The sequence below is a fragment of the Homarus americanus genome, unplaced genomic scaffold, assembly GCF_018991925.1.
Source record: "Homarus americanus isolate GMGI-L3 unplaced genomic scaffold, GMGI_Hamer_2.0 scaffold30535, whole genome shotgun sequence".
Taxonomy (NCBI): Eukaryota; Metazoa; Arthropoda; class Malacostraca; order Decapoda; family Nephropidae; genus Homarus; species Homarus americanus.
In genome coordinates, this window is record NW_024732440.1 from 14,726,065 (window position 1) to 14,743,569 (window position 17,505).

Genomic DNA, 17,505 nt, shown 5'->3' on the forward strand with positions numbered 1-17,505 from the left:
GGTTAAGGGCTCTGTAGTTGTCGTATATCCTCCAATCATTGGATATTGGCTGTGAAGTCGAATGATGCCGTCTTGCAGGAGTCTGTTGAATTCCGCCTTGGCTGTGTTTTCAGGGACGAACGTGGCGGCGTGAAGACTGGAGGTCCTGTAGTCTCGATGTGGTGGTGGAGAGACTCGGGTTGAGAAAAGTTCATTGAACTCCTTGAGCAGGGAGGAGAACTCATTCGACGGAAAGAAGCATGTGATGGTGTCGGTGACCGCAGCACATGTACCCCGGATCATGTGTGATGTAGGCTCGAGGATGAGGCAGAGGTTGCTTGGGTCGAAACGCAGGTGTGGAAGGTAAGGAAGTCGAAATCGAGAATGGGTTGAGCGACGTCTGCCGTCCGAAGGACCAGTGCAGAGTCTTGGGGAGGCCAAAATCTAAGCTTTTCCGAGCAAATTTCAATTCCGGCTATCGGAGAGTTCCAGGTTTGAGGGATTCAGCTAACGGAGATATTACTGTATATGTTGCATTAAGTTTAGTGACGATGTCCTACCAGTGATATTTGGTTTTATCCATTTTAAGATTTCTAGCCAATAAAATGCCCATATATATTTTATGGAAATTTCTCGTTTTTCAGAATGATGCATTATTTCACCACCCAAAGCTCGGAAAAATCCCATATTCCTGGAATCTTCCAGGTACCGAAAATTTCTACAAACTTCCAGAAAATGTGCAATTTTCATCTCAAACCGGAAAAACCATCCTGGAATTTTCCGGGTACAGGGAAAGTTTTCTCGGAAATTTCATGAAAAATGTGTTCCTTGGGAAATCTTTCCCAAAGCCAGAATTTTCCCATTAATTGCAGCTTTGGGAACAATTTTCCAAGAAAATTTCAATTCTGGCTATGGTGTTCCAGTTAAGAAGGATTCTAGCTAGCAGCTATTACTGTACCACAGAGGGAACGACTCCTACCTGCAGGTCCTTCACCGAAGATAGAAGGAGGGTTATTAAAACTCCGGGTGTAAGAGTCTTTGCCATAACATTAACCCATTTGCTGCTCTGGCCTCACATGGCTCTGCTTTAAAGCATAATATTGTGGGTTGACCTTTCAGTTTTAGCTCGTGTCATCACCCATGGGAGAGAATCAGTCCCCCCCCTCCAGACTTGACTACAAATGGGATTCTAGGAAGTGCTGAACAGGTCCTCTGTGTTTGGTAGTGTGACTGGAGAGAGATGATATATTGGCATAAGTTGAGATGGTGATATGCCCTTATTATCCGCTATATCCTGAGCTCCAAAGTCTACCAGTTTCTTTGCACATGTATTCTTCCTTGATGCACAGGCCATCCACAGTGCTATAAGCAAATATAATATGATATAAATTAAAACTGGTGAGTGTGAAATGTAATAGCATTATTATTAATGTCTATGAAATGTTCGGACTACAACAATACACCCTGATGCTCCTGTAAACAAAGATGGTGGCAGAGCAGCAGTGGCATCTTTTCTTTCTTTTAGAAAAGCTGAATAATAAAAGTACTAGTCCACTAATCAATTTTTTTTATTGAGGTGAAAAATAAGTTTTCTTAGATATATATTTTTGTTAGGTTGCTGGTGAACCTGAGCTACTGTCTTTAAATACTAACATATTAATTTTACTTACCTACAGTAAGTAAGATGTAGGGGAAGTTGGGATAAATTAAAAAAAAAAAAAATCATATTAACTACTGTAATTTATAGCATATACACACGGCCATATAAGATCCCCCCCCCCATTTTAGCAGGGAGTATTTAGGAAAAACTTGTGTGTATTTTCTTACTGTAGCCGCAGTTTTCTTAAAACAATATACAGTATACAGTACCCGTAAATTTGAGGAATAAATAAAAATATTATCAATAAACAAGTTACAACAAAAAATACTGTATTGCCAAACCAGTAAATAAAAGCCAAATGAAAGTTTAACATAGTCGCCATTTACCATCTGTATTCCCTGTTTACCATAGCAACGGCAACGCTACCTCTGCAACGCTCCCCCTTCACCACCAACTGCCCAGCTGTCCTCCCGCTTCCCCACTAAGCCAGCTAACTCGTGTGCAAAGACATGTACAGTACAACAGTTTTTTAACTGAAAACCATTCGAAAAGCGATTACGGTAAAATCTTTTGAGCAACGAAAGAAAGCGAGTCATTGTTTTCTTCATGATTTTATCCCACTTTCCACTGTAATATGTATGTCATTTCAGCCAAAATATTACATTTCCATATTTATTTCTGAGAATATATTCATTCAGTCACAGTTAAGGTAAAATATACTGTACTTGTGATGTAATATTTTAATGAAAATACGGTATCGTAGTTTTCTTTTGTTTCAAATTTAATTAACAAAGATTGATGTTTCAAATGTAATGAACAAAAATTTATGTACAGTATCTATAAATAAACTTTAAAAAATGAATTCTTTATATTTTACATCGTCCTGTGCATACCATACCATGCATTTGGCTACTTTGGGCTTGCTATGATGACGCAAGAGATCTGCCCTGGCAACTGTACCGACACTCACAGCTGGTGGTGCGTTGGTGCGTTGTTTCCATTGTTTACTGGTAGTTACTGGTAAATAATTTCAACCTAACGAAACTATTACCCGTTTAGAGGTCGACCCCCAATTTTTTGCCAAATAATTTGGTCTTAAAAACTCGAACTACACACAGGTATATACGGTAAATAAGGACATGGGGGGCCAGGAGTTTTTTAGGGGGGGGGGGCAGCAATAGTACACAGATTTTTAACATTCACGGGTATCTCTGTTACCTAACCCCCGCGTATGTTAAGGGCCGACTGTATTTATGTACTGTACCGTATATTGATCGTATTATTCAAACTGTGTCCTGATGTATCAGCAGTTGTTATACTATGTGAAATGTATTCAACAGGTTTTGACCGAATTATACTCATCGAGTCAATGACAAGGGTCTTTTGTCCTGCACAAGCCAAAATCGCTCCTATGAGCGATTTATGAAAAATATATGTTGCAGGTATGGCTTTATGCCTTAAAATACGGTAGCTACTACTCTATACAATAACTAACTATATTATAGCAAGGCCAACCATATGTTAATTGAATGTCTTTGCTAACCAGACATATGAAATTCAGCTACATTGATTCTTACCTGTCCTGCCATTGTTGTCTTTTATACTGACTTTGCATCCCATTTTTATCAGAAATACTACAACTTCAGTCTGTCCCTCTCTGGCAGCACAATGTACAGCCGATGACCCTGAAAGTTGAAAATAAACTTGACTGCCTTACCCAAATATTATTTACTGTGAACAAGGATGAAATGACATGATACATGCAATGGTAAAATATAGCAGCATTTCTAATGCTTGAGATGGACATGTTTGTGCATGATACATGCATGACACATATTGAAATCACTATACAATACAGCATTTGAAATTTAGTTTGCTAAATGTTAAATTCAAAGTGATTAGGGTAGAGTGAATTAAACCCAGATTAAGATGGCTTATTTAAAAATATAGGTGCAAGTACAAATTAAGGTACACAGTAACTCCTCACTTATCTCTCCCTAGCTGAACACATAAAATACCTTGGAATAACATGACACAAGAACAACAATTATCATACCTTACCTGCATCTGACAAAAGATTCACATCTACTCCATATGTTTCAATCAAAGTTTTAACACTTTCTAATTGACCAGCTTCAGCTGCAATATGAAATGCAGTTCGTCCAGTTTTGTCACGGACTTTAATATCTGTCCCGTGTTCAATGATGAGCAATCGGGCAATGTTCAAATGTCCCATACGGAAAGCCTCCATTAAAGGGGTGTTGCCACATGCATCATCTTCATCCTTCTTGTAGTTGCCTCGGTGTAACAGAATTTTGACTACAGATTCATGTCCATGCATAGCTGAAACAAAAATTTCATTCAATCTGTATTATGGCAATATACTATAGAACTGCACATCTAATCAATTTGTGCCTTAGCAATCAAGATGTGTCTGAATAATAATACAATCCTGAGTACCAGGTAAGCATTATTGAAATCAATGACATAAAAGATCCCAGCAAAGCAGCACTTAAAAGAACTCCAAACTGCTTGCAAGGTTACAGTACAGCATTCCCCTATAAATTGCGGTCTTCGATTATTCGCGGATGACACACTGGATGTACCCAAGAATGTCTGCGGAGTTTTAAAGTTGGCGCCATTTTCACGGCCGGGACAGGAAGCCCATGAGTTTTATGGCATCCCGCAAGGTGTGTGTGTGTGTGTGTGTGTGTGTGGGTGTCTACACACACACACACACACACACACACACACACACACACACACACACACACACACACACACACACACACACACACACAAACACACACACACACACACACATATGTACAATAGTGGTAAAAGAAATAATTGTCCTAAGGGCAAACACATAAAGGGAATACAGTGATCCCTCGGTTAACGAACGCCTCATTTAAAAAAATTTCGGTTAACGAATTACTTTCCATAAGAATCTTCAATTTGGTTAACAAACAAAAATTCAGTTAACGAAATTTTTACAAAATCATGTCAACATGTTTTCGCTTGCTCACCAGCTGGAATATTAGTTCGCCAATACAGTAATCGGTTCTAGGGCTTAAATTCGTTCCCATTTGAGTAAATATCAAGAAGTTTGTACTATTCAATAATTTTCCATGTTTTATATTAAAATTTTTAGTCATTTTAACACTTATTTAACATAATTGCAGTACAGGAAACTAGTTTTTGGTGTGCCAATCAGCCACTTGACTCACCCAGCAAAGCGTCAGTTTGTATCTCTGGTCAGTGGAGGTAACATCTTGCTTGTGGCTCTCTTGAACATAAACTATTTTTACGTTTTTACAGTACAATTATTGGTCATTCTGAAATATATTTTACATATTGACAATATATAGTGCAGTGCAGTGTTGATTTAAAGAAAATAATCTTGAACTTAAAATTTTATGGGTGAAATGACGGCATGAAACATGGGGTGATTTTTCTTCCACCCCACTTCCTTCTCTTCTCCCTTCTCCACCCCCACTTCTAATTCCCATCATCATCATCATCAACCAGGATCCTTCTACAGACACACCTCAAAGTAAGTGTACTTTACTGCATTTTTTTTTACTTTGTGTGTAATTTTCGGTGAGTTGGAACCAATTACCCAAAATCCCATTGAAACAATGGTTTCGGTTAACAAAATTTTCGGTTAACGAACGACCTTCTGGAACAAATTGTGTTCGTTAACCGAGGAACCACTGTATACATTTCTTTGGACACAAGTAAAAATGATGGCTCAATTTGGCTACTTTTGCACTCAGACAACTGGGCATATGGAAACTCATTATACACTAGTGATGTCACGAAGCTTCGAAACTGCAACCACAACTGCTGAGCAACAGCATAAATTATCATAACCTGTACTCAAATGTACTAAGTTAATTACTATAATTTTTATGTCTAGTGCAAACTAAGGAATGTTTACACTCAAATTAATCGCCATCTTGCAAGAATTCCAGCAATACAAGTTATATTCTGTTAAGTCAAGTCGGTGGCATTTATAAGTGGAAAAACTTAAACTCCCTGTCTTTTATAATCCATGTGGAATGTCCCATAATGTGTATTACCTGACATCATTATGTTCTATCTCTGCTACTTTACGAGATGTTCGACAGCTGCCCGGCAGCCACGGGCAACTCACCTGGCTGTTATGGGTGCGCGTGCTCCGTATGAATGTCCCACTGAACTTCGTTAATTTATAAACTGCTTGGATCCTCACGTGTGAAAAAACACACACACTCTTGTGAAGCGGGCCTTATAGCAGAATATGAGACCTGAAGCGAGCCTGAGTACTGTAGTTTGAAACATTACTGTAGGGTATTGTAATTTTTCTTTATGACTATGCAGGGTTTGCTTTGTGAAAATCAAATAGGGATGTTAAAATATCAATTGCAGATAAGTGAGGTTGTGAAAAAATCATTTCAATACTCTAATATGACTTAGAAATAAAGAAAATATAATATAAAACTATAAAATAAGAATTATGAAGAGCATGGGTGTGTATTCTGTGTGGGAGGTGATCATAATTGTTGAAGCAGTGGGCAGTTTATCAATAGTGTATCTGGTGACTTGGCTCGTTAGGCCTATTTCAGTTTAAATGCGCACCACACAACCACTATACTGTAAGTTTACTTTATCATCTTTGTCACTGATTGTCAAGTTGATTTAAGCAGAGAATATTTAGGAAAAGTATTGAAAGCATAAAAAACTTATTTTATGCAAAATAGTGTACACACTGCTAGGATGTGCTGTCTCTGCTGACTGACCTTTTACCAACTGTTGCTAAGGGTTGGTCAGCAGAGGCACACAACCCAAATCCCCTACCCTGCTGAGTACACGCGGAAACTGAGGCCGAGAGAGGCACAGGTGGAAGAGGTGAAACTATCTCCCCCAGCCATCTCTCATACACTCACTGTACTGGTCCCCCCCCCCCAGCCAGGCGTGCCATTAAGTTCTTTACTATTACCGGTAGTTATATATTTGTTGTAACTTTTAAGCTCATCACAGGTGTGAGAACTTCAACAATCATAATTAATTATTTATACAGTATCTTGATAGTAAAAATTAATGAGTTTTACCTTATATGACTTTAGAAACACTGTTGTTCATAAAAATTATAAGGAGTTTTATTTACACTGCTAATAAGACAATTTTGAAGTTAAAATAAAGAATATATGATAACTAATAAGAGAAAATTCCACACAACACTACAGAAACATTCTTGATTTGAGGAGTGTTGAGATACTTAAACCTAATAAACATTTCCTGAAATTTCAGATATGAATTGTCAATATTTTGGTTGCAGTACATATTTGCATAAGTCAATGTCAAAAAAATTTGGAAAAAACCACTACAGTATCTAGAGATTTTGCCATTTTAACTCACCTGCTGTGTGCAAAGGAGTTCTACCATTGTTACTGACAGTATTCCACAGTGAACTGTCAACATCCAGTAAATAATTAACTATACACTCAAATCCTTCTCTGCAAGCAATTAAGAAGCTTGTCCAGCCATCTTTGTTAACCCAGCGAAGATTAGCTCCATGTTCTACAAGAAGCTGGATCACCTTGAGGCATCTTTTGGCGCATGCTAGCATTAGTGGCGTCCAGTCACCACGCTTTATGGGGTCTACAGTTGCTCCTGGAATAATGATGTACTGCATAATATGAAGTCATGGCTGATAATAATTATAAGGTACAACAAATAAAGAAAACAAGTCACATTTATAAAATTATAAATTACCTTATACACTCGAGTATACAGTAGTGCAAATTTTTATGATCAAATTTTTATGCAAAAGTACAGAGGTCCCTCGGTTCACGAACACAATTCGTTCCAGAAGGTCGTTCGTTAACCGAAAATTTCGTTAACTGAAACCGTTGTTTCAATGGGATTTTGGGTAATTGGTTCCAGCTCACTGAAAATTACATACAAAGTAAAAAAAAATTGCAGTAAAGTACACTTATTTTGAGGTGTGTATGTAGAAGGCTCCTGGTTGATGATGATGATGATGGGAATTAGAAGTGGGGGTGGAGGAGAAGGGAGAAGAGAAGGAAGTGGGGTGGAAGAGAAATCACCCTATGCTTCATGCCGTCATTTCACCCATAAAATTTTAAGTTCACTAGGTGTAATTCAAGATATTTTCTTTAAATCAACATTGCACTGCACTATATATTGTCAATATGTAAAATAAATTTCAGAATGACCAATAATTGTACTGTAAAAACGTAAAAATAGTTTATGTTCAAGAGAGTCTCAAGCAAGATGTTACCTCCACTGAGCAGAGACAAAAACTGACGCCATGCTGAGTGAGTCAAGTGGCTGTTTGGCACACTAAAAACTAGTTTCCTGTACTTCAATTATGTTAACTAATTGTTAAAATGACTAAAAATTTTAATATAAAACTTGGAAAATTATTGAATAGTACAACCTTCTTGATATTTACTCAAATGGGAAAGAATTTAAGCCCTAGAACCGATTACTGTATTGGCAGACGAATATTCCAGCTGGTGAGCAAGCGAAAACATGTTGAGAGGAATTCATAAGGAATTCGTTGACCGAATTTTTTTCGTTAACCAAATTGAAGATTAATATGGAAGGCAATTCCTATCACACACAACTGTCTGTGTCCTACCATAAAGCACAATTTTCTGATCAATCACCTAACCTCTTCTCTCAACTATGTATCTCAAAATTTCTTATCTTTCTCCTTTACATTTCCAATTATAAGTCCTCTGTCTATCACACACACACGTATGCACAAATTCAAGCAAGCATGTTCATGCCCATGTGTAGGTGGAGGAGATAAGTTTGAAAGAAATCTGAAGGACCCATAATGAAACATACTGAATGACAGGAAAATAAACCAATACTGTGACAAGAAAACATTCACACTTGCAAACCAGGGCTCATCACCATGATAATACAACCACTCCTCGACTTACGACGGGGTTAGGGACCCAAATTCAGGTCATAAGTCGAATTGGTCGTAAGTCGAAAATGTGAAGATAATATACATAGAGAATCTAAAATGGGTGTCTCAGTACCACAAAACTCTCACTTCTATGTATGCCAGCCATTTTAAAGGGAATTACAAACGAAAATTTTGTTAGTACACAGCAAAATCACTAATGTCGGGACTCGAAAATACGTAATTTGAAAAAATTGGTCCAACTGGGGCGGTTGTATGTCGAAGGTGGTCGTAAGTCGAGGAGTAGCTGTACTTCAGGAGGTAAAGGATGATCTTAATTTAGTGGTATAGAACAGGATGACAGCAGGGAAGAGAAGAACACAAAAATAGAGAGCTGGGAAGAATGGAAAAAAAGGCAGCTAGGAAGACAAAAGGAACACAAAAGACAGAAGAAAAGTATACAAGAGGTGCAGTTAACCCTTCAATATACATACCAGTAATGGGCCTCCCGCTTAAACCAATTAGGATTATTATACCTCTACTATAGAAGAAATATTATGAATATACAGCACGACAAAGTCTTTACCATGATCTAAAAGGATCTTCACAATGGGGAAGTGCATTGCCTGAGCTGCTGAGTGCAATGGTCTCTTGCCATCCATATTCTGTTTCTCCAGGCACACATCACAACCATTTGCAAGAAGCCAACTGTAAAATGAAGTCCAATTATTAAAAATAAATGACTACTTAAAGTTAATGAGCCTTTATATATCTTGCACATAATACTGTATTTTAAAATTAAAGAAATTTACCTGTTAACAAAGATTAATTATCAATTCAGATGAAACTCTCCCTTTTGGTCTCATACTTTTACTATGAACACTGGTAATCTTCCATAGGCACAACTCACTATCTTTACCTTCTAATACCAGTACAGTATTACCCCGCTTTACGCGGTTTCACTTTCCGCGATTTCTCATTTACGCGGTGCCTCGCCAGAACCGAACTTTCACTTTCCGCGGTGCATCTACTCATATACGCGGGAAGTGGTGCGGGCAGGATGCGCACAAGGTCGCCCAGTCATCAAAACATTACCGAGTTCTTCACCCGCCACCCACCACAGCCGGCCTAAGTCAGTGATAGTGATAGTGAGGATATGGACTTGTATGGACTTTGAGGGGTTTGACAAAGAGGCCCTGCAAGCCTATGTGGTGGATAGTGATACAATTGATACAAGTGATACAGATGAGGGCCAATAATCTGCTCTCTGCCTCGGAACCAAACCCCATCCCTGTGTGCCCAGCCATCTTTTCTACTAATGTAAGTGTTAAAAAAACTAATATTATTGATATTTCTCTTAATTAATAATTGTGTGTGTGCATACCATCATAAAATTAAGATGTAATTTTTACTACAACGTAGGTATTGTGTCTGAAAAAGTGGATTTGGGGGTCGGGCCAGTCTCTATTGGAATTAATCCCATATGTTCTGTTGTTCACTTTACGCGGTTCTCACTTTCCGCAGTACCCCATGGGTTCAATTGACCGAGTAAATCGGGGTACTACTGTACTAAGAAATTTAAGAATACTGTACAGAATAATTTTCTACATACAGTAAATATACCAAGTACCGGACACCTGAGTAATGACATGTCTCAACAATGACACAAATCTTGGAAAAAATTTAAATAAATAAAAAATAAATGTATTTTTTCTAAAAAACAGTTTTCATGATATACTGTATACTGTATATGTGTGTGTGTGTGTGTGTGTGTGTGTGTAGACACACACACACATAAAACACATACAAATAAATAATAATGGAAAAATCCTCTCATAAATAATCAGAATTTTTATTTTTTTAAAGTTGTGTCTAGTGATAGTGTGGTGCCTCCTGATGCCTTCTGCTCGCACTTATGTATAGAAATGATTATTTTATCGTGATTACTCATATAAAACTGATTGTAGACAATTTTACAAAACAGTTAAGTGTGGTGAGGTGAGTAACAGGCCAGACCCTGAGTGTCTTACAGGAGAGTGCCTATACCCAAACCCAAGAGTGTTAAGTGAAAAACAATATGCATTGTACAAGAAAATAGTGTTTGCGTAGATTTGATGCTGATATTTATAATGTAAGCATGCACATCACCCAATTTGGGCAAACACTGAAGGCAGATCGAGCTTTTTGTTTTACTGAACTTTTAAGTATTTTTTCACGGCCAAGGATGGCCAGCTCCTACAGACTCAGAGATACAGTCAATCATCGTCACACTATCTGACATTTTTGACCGCTCTAATTTTTTTCTTTCTTTTTCTATGGGATTAGCCCACCAGGGCACAAGTCAATGTCCCACATCAGGGCCTGGGGGGCAAAAATATAATAATAATAATAATAATACTGTAATAATAATGAATACAAATTAAGAAAACCAACAAACACATTCATAATCAAAAACATCCTCCTCAATCAATAAACTACAGCCAAATCCTGTAATGGAGGGCTTGGCACCAAATATGCTCCTCTCTCACATCAACAAGAGTTCACCTATCAAGACTGTGTTTCTGCCACCATCCCTTCCATAAGCACAATAGATACAGAATTCAAGTCACCTAAAATCCACAGCCTAAATGGCAACTCAGCCCTGTACATCACACCTTTACCACCTAAAAGCTTCTTGTCCATTCATTACACAAGACAGCTTTTCAACAAACTGTACTGTACAGTACTGTATATTCTTCCAGAGTTCTCCAGGAGCAACCAGTTGAAATCACTGGCTTTCTGGAGGCTGCTGGGTTCATGAGTAATTGAACCAGGGTAATGTAACCACTAAAATAATATCAGTAAACCCTCGGTAACTCGGAATTTTATATAATTCGGCAAAGCTATACTCTCGGAATTTATTAAAAAATAACTCAGGATATGCCAAGTTATATGAAATTATCTTGGAAAATCTCAGCATATTTAGCCACGTGGGTAACGATTACTACCGCTCTCGCCTCACTTCACATTTGGTCAGTTTGGTGTTTGTTATTGTTGTAGTCAGGTGCACGCTGGCTGTCTCTCCACACTTTGTCCTCTGCTTGTGTTCTCACTCTTCAAACATCACTGATATGGCATCTGCACCTTCAAGGAGTCATAGGAAAGGCACGATGTTTCATATTGTTACACATGGCAGGGTGGTTGCTTGGTCGATACTTGTTTTATTGATTGTATACAGTACAGTATTTTCTTAAAATACTCATATGTGGCTCTTAGCAATGAACTGGTAATTGATAAGTGGCAAACCTCATGATTTGTGTACAGCCAGCTACTGCAGCAATGTGAAGAGCAGTGTCACCAGATTTACGGTGAATACAAGTCCGCCAGTCTACTTCATTTTCAGATGTGTATTTTTCCAGCCAGTTCAGGTCACCCCTTTGCACTGCAGACAGAACATCCTGAAATTAAATGACTTTTATGACTACTGCACATTCTGAAATACTGTAATCTAAACCAGATTAAAATTTGCCTTCTACTGTACTGTATCACATTTTTAACTACTCCTGGTACACTTTGACTTCATCAAAATCTATGTAGAGGTCTGAAAACACATGCTGAGTGAACTGGCCTACACTAAACTTTACCAACATCACAATCATCTAAACACTGGGAGAAAATTGAAAACATAAATGTGAATATTCACGAAGGAAAATGTCCTTAAGGGATGTATTTTATGATGTACAGTATCTAAAGTCATTCCCAGAAGAAGATGCCATACATTCTGAGACCTATCACACTACAGTAGTTATTTCCCACACCCAACAGACACCAATACTTGTATACTGTAATATCAATAGGGAAAAAGAGTTTGCCCTAAATTGAAACAGGATAGCTCATAACTAATCCTAAAATCTAAAAACTCTTGATAATAAAATGAAATGAAACCGAATAAGCCAACTATTCAAGACTGGAAATTAGCTATTCCAATTAATTTTATTTTACGACAGTGGTCCCTCGGTTAACGAACGCTTTGGTTAACGAATTACTTTCCATAAGAATCTTCAATTCGGTTAACGAACAAAAATTTGATAAACGAAATTCTTACGAAAACATGTCAACATGTTTTGGCTTGCTCATCGGCTGGTAGGTTAGTCCGCCAATACAGTAATCGGTTCTAGGGCTTACATTTGTTTCCATTGGAGTAAATATCAAGAAGGTTGTGCTATTCAATATTTTCCAAGTTTTATATTAAAATTATTACAGGTACTCATTTTAACACTTATTTAATATAATTGCAGTCCATGGAACTAGTTTTTGATGCGCCCATCAGCCACTTCACTCACCCACCAAGGCATCTGTTTGTGTCTCTGTTCAGTGGAGGAAACATCTTGCTTGTGGGTCTCTTGAACACAGAGTATTTTTACTTTTTACAGTACAATTATTGGTCATTCTGAACTTTAGCTAACATATTGACAATATATAGCGCAGTGTAGTGTTGATTTAAATAAAATAATCTTTAATTACAGCAAGTGAACTTAAAATTTTAGTGGTGAAATTACTGTATTGAATCCAGCATGGGTCCAAAGAAATCTAGAAAGGCGATTTCAATTCAAGTGAAACAGGAAATCATTAAGAAACATGAAGAAGGCATTAGAACAAATGTGCTTAGTAAAGAATATGGCATGTCGGCATCAACTGTGTCGACAATTCTTTCGCAGAAAGACAAATTTAAAGAAGTGAAAGTGAGAGATAAATCTACCAGAGTGTTTAAAGGTAGATCATTAATTGCAGAAACAGAGAGGTTACTTCTTATTTGGATTAAGGAAAAACAAATGAAAGGAGATTCAATTTCTACTGAATTTATTTGTGAAAGAGCCAGGGAAATTTACGAACATTTGAAGGAAGAGCAACCTAGTTATTCTGAAACTGAGTTTGAAAAGTTTAGGGCCAGCAAGGGCTGGTTTGAGAAATTTAAGAAAAGTGACATTTTTAGTGTTGTTAGGCATGGTGAGGCTGCCAGTGTAGATAAAGAAGGAGCAGCAAAATTTGTAGTGGAGTTTAAGGAACTGGTGGATGAAGAAAATTATCTTCCACAGCAAGTGTTCAATGTGGATGAAACTGGGCTGTTCTGGAAGAAAATGCCCAAAAGTACATTCATCACCAGAGATGAAGCCTCTTTAACTGGGCATAAACCCATGAAGGACCGTCTCACTCTATTGCTTGGTGCCAATGTTTCAGGGGATTTCCGACTGAAGCCTATGCTTGTCTACCACTCTGAAAACCCCAGGGTGTTCAAGCAACAAAAGGTGGTAAGAGGACAACTTGGAGTTTATTGGAAGTCCAACCGTAAGGCATGGGTAACAAGACAGCTCTTTAATGAATGGGATGTTGAGGTGTTTTGCCCTTCTGTGAAGAGCTACCTGACCACCAATAAACTCCCTTCAAAGGCTCTTCTCCTTCTGGATAATGCCCCTGGTCATGACCCTGAACTTGCCAGCACTTTGGAGGTTCAATTTGACTTTGTTGTTTTTGCCCCCCAATACTACATCAATTATGCAGCCAATGGACCAGAATGTAATCAGCAACTTCAAGAAGCTGTACATGAAGAAAATGTTTAGAAGGTGTCATCAGGCAACTGCCACTGATCCTGATCTCTCACTGGCACAGTTCTGGAAGATGCAATACAACATCCTGGAGGCTGCAAAATTGATTGTGTCATCATGGCAAGAAGTCTCCAGTCGATCCCTGAATTCTGCATGGAAAACACTGTGGCCAACAGCAGTCCATGATTTTGAGGGATTTGAGGAAGAAACAGAGTTGGACAAGGAGATTGTGTCCCTTGGTCATTCAATGGGACTCGAAGTGGAGGAGGATGATGTGGAAGAGCTTGTGATGTCTCATCAACAGGAACTTACTCCTGAAGACTTTGAAGCAACTGGATGAGATGTTAGAAACTGACAGTGGCAAAACTTGACAGGGCAAATGAAATAATATTGATAATTTAATATCTCGGTTATCCTTAATTTCCGGTGGGAATATCATAGAAGAAAAATGTCTTAGAATTGTCTAAACATTACGAAATACACATTAATAACAGCGAAAGAAAGACCGGTGCAAGACTATAAATTGACCGTTTAAAATCTCACCGTGTCAGAGTGGGTAGACATCACTTGTATAAGTAAAAGAAGCACGTAAGAGATCCGCCCTGACAGGACATCGTCAACACACGATAACGCAACCTCTTGTTTTTGTTATGGTAGTCGGCTGCTGCCCGTCTCGTTCACTGCTCCTCCAGCGCACAATAATATCAGCGACAATAACAACCTTTATTTTTACTTTCATCCTTGGGCAATCGGTTATCTATGCTCGGCAAGACCTCAGAGCCAGCCAGGCGAGGGTACAGGGAGAGGATATTTTGAAGAGTCCAACTTCCAAGTGGTGTAAAATTAAATTAAGGGGAAGAGACTTATTGTCGGGTGTATCTACAGATCCTACAAATCAAAGGAACTTAAGGGCCTAAACAGACATCACAGCGATGCTCAACCTTGGTCACCGCCTAAGGTAAACCAGGCAAATAAATTATTGGGTCTTATAAAAAGGTAGTTCAGATATCTAGACGGTCCGTCCCTCGTAACGATCTTCAAAAGTGAAGTGTTTCCCCATCTGGAGTACTGTCATCCCGGCTGGTCCCCGAGATATACTAGGGACTGTCAGTTGGTTGAAAATGTTCAAAGGAGGGCCACCAGACTGGTGCCTGCAATTCGATACTACAGCTACCCTAAGACATTGGAGCGCCTGAACTTGCCGAGCTTATACAACAGACGGGCAACCTAATTGAGGTATATAAGCATCTCAAGGGGCACTACACAGTCCAGTGTCCTTACTTGGAGCTGGCGGACGCTCGCCCCATAAGGGGTCACAGCTCAAGATTGAAGAAGCCGCAAGTCCAGAAAACTGTGAAGGCAAATTTTTTCGGAGTGAAAGTTGTGAACTCTTGGAACAATCTACCAGAAAGTGTTGTGACGGCACCGAGTGAGAGCTCTTTCAAGACCAGACTTGACCAACACGAGCAGGATCATGTACATTCAGGAGCCGGTGCATGCCCAGTATTTGCCAACAGTGTGCAGCAGAGACGTGACCGATCGCCCAAGCGGCTAACAAGACGATCAGTGGTGAGGAGGATAAATGTAAGTAAAAGATCAAAACAGGTATATATATATATATATATATATATATATATATATATATATATATATATATATATATATATATATATATATATATAATGTAGATCCACAAAAAACGTGGATAGGATAAATCTTGATAAAATCACACAGGGAAAAGGTTAACAATGGAGCACCTTAGCTTTCGTCTTTATTCAAGACATCTTCAGAGGCAACTGGATTACATGGACAGAGAGAGCAGTGGCGTAGCTAGAGTGTGTGTATGCCCAAGTGGCTGCCTTGAGTTTTGCCCTCCCCGTGACCTTGCCAAAAAATACATATTGCACAGTGACTCAATTTTATATATATATATATATATATATATATATATATATATATATATATATATATATATATATATATATATATATATATATATATATATATATATATTAAATAGTTTGTCTTCATTGTCAGACAAAAGCCACCCCGATCAAAGTAGGGGCTTTTGTCTGGGTGGCTTTCGTCTGTCGGGGGGGCTTTTGTCTGTACCCCAGTGAGGATAGTGTCTTAGTATAAAATCGCAATGCTGTGAAACAAAATCTTAATATTTAATCTCAGTACCGCATCAAAAGTCACATCAATATTTTTTAACCAATACTTTAATATTTCTTACCTTATAGTATTATGTCTTCCAACGAAGTAAATAACTGGATCGAAAACACAAGAGAACTTAAAAGTCGTCTAGCCTCCCCTCGTCTTGTCACGATGGAGACTTGTGCAGAACTGAAGTGAATTGCTTGTAACTGGTGGATTGGTCGGCTGTACATGAACTGATATGACCCGAGACTGCATGGTTTTACAGCTACTGGAGACGTTAATCCTTCCCTTTGTATCGGCGGCAAGTTAATCCTCGTCGTATCTGACCTAACACCTGACCCACACCACATGAGCTCACTGGCGTACTTGTTTGAAGTTGTTTCCTTAATCCTCAACAGGTTACAGGTTGTGTGTGTGGCGGGGGGCCTCATAGCAAGGGTGTAGCTCATGACGTGGCCGTGATGATGTGGGTCAGGTGTTAGGTCAGACACGACAAGGATTAACTTGCCGCCGATACAAAGGGATGGATTAACGTCTCCAGTAGCTGCAGATATGGGTGATGAGCAGACCCAAAAGTGCCGCCCGGGGCGGACCGCCCCACCGCCCCCCCCCTAGCTACGCTAGTGCTCTGAGCAGCTCCTCCTCACCTAGCCACTCCTAAGCACTGCATTGTACAACTATATATATATATATATATATATATATATATATATATATATATATATATATATATATATATATATATATATATATATATATATATATATATATATATTTCATTAGCCCAATAAAGCACGCGGACTTCTACATACAATCAACACCTCAACCCAACAGGATTCGAACCCACGGCACACAAGCCTATGACTGTGACCGGGGAACGCTAACCACTGGACCACCAGGATACTAAAAGCAGTCTTAGACTTTGTTATATTTCACACAAAGCCTGTTCAACGAGCTTATGAATAAGATGTTAACGGCTTTCCTGGGATATCCTGTTGAACCGACTTACTTTTCGCCACTGTTTATATGCCTATACTGTCTATATATACCTGCTAAACCAGTGACGATTTTACTTAAAATCTAAACTAATGCTCGAGCTTATGTCAAAATTTTCAGATTGTCCATCGTCCCTCCGAGTGTAATCTGGACAAACTCGCACTTCCTCCACCGTTTTTTTTTCAGACTGTAAACAGCACCGTGCAAGGCTTGGGTGTGTTGAGAACGACAAAACTAATGGTTACCTCAGCCTCTTAACT

The 17,505-nt window shown here is 38.6% G+C and overlaps 1 protein-coding gene across 2 annotated transcripts; it reads right to left on the reverse strand.

The window, feature by feature from the left end:
• Nucleotides 1-1,132: 1,132 nt before the first annotated feature.
• LOC121868858 (ankyrin repeat domain-containing protein 16-like) lies at nucleotides 1,133-14,871 on the reverse strand. Of its 2 annotated transcripts, XM_042369847.1 has the most exons (7): nucleotides 14,633-14,865; nucleotides 11,793-11,944; nucleotides 9,094-9,215; nucleotides 6,983-7,237; nucleotides 3,641-3,922; nucleotides 3,157-3,264; nucleotides 1,133-1,341 (listed from the first exon to the last, which is right to left on the reverse strand). In XM_042369847.1, exons 1-7 carry the CDS (start codon nucleotides 14,651-14,653, stop codon nucleotides 1,169-1,171), a joined length of 1,113 nt encoding a protein of 370 aa, XP_042225781.1. In that variant the 5' UTR covers nucleotides 14,654-14,865; the 3' UTR covers nucleotides 1,133-1,168. The 2 variants fall into 2 exon arrangements, with proteins under 2 accessions (XP_042225781.1, XP_042225782.1); XM_042369848.1 differs by lacking the exon at nucleotides 6,983-7,237 and having other exon boundaries at nucleotides 14,633-14,871.
• Nucleotides 14,872-17,505: the final 2,634 nt, after the last annotated feature.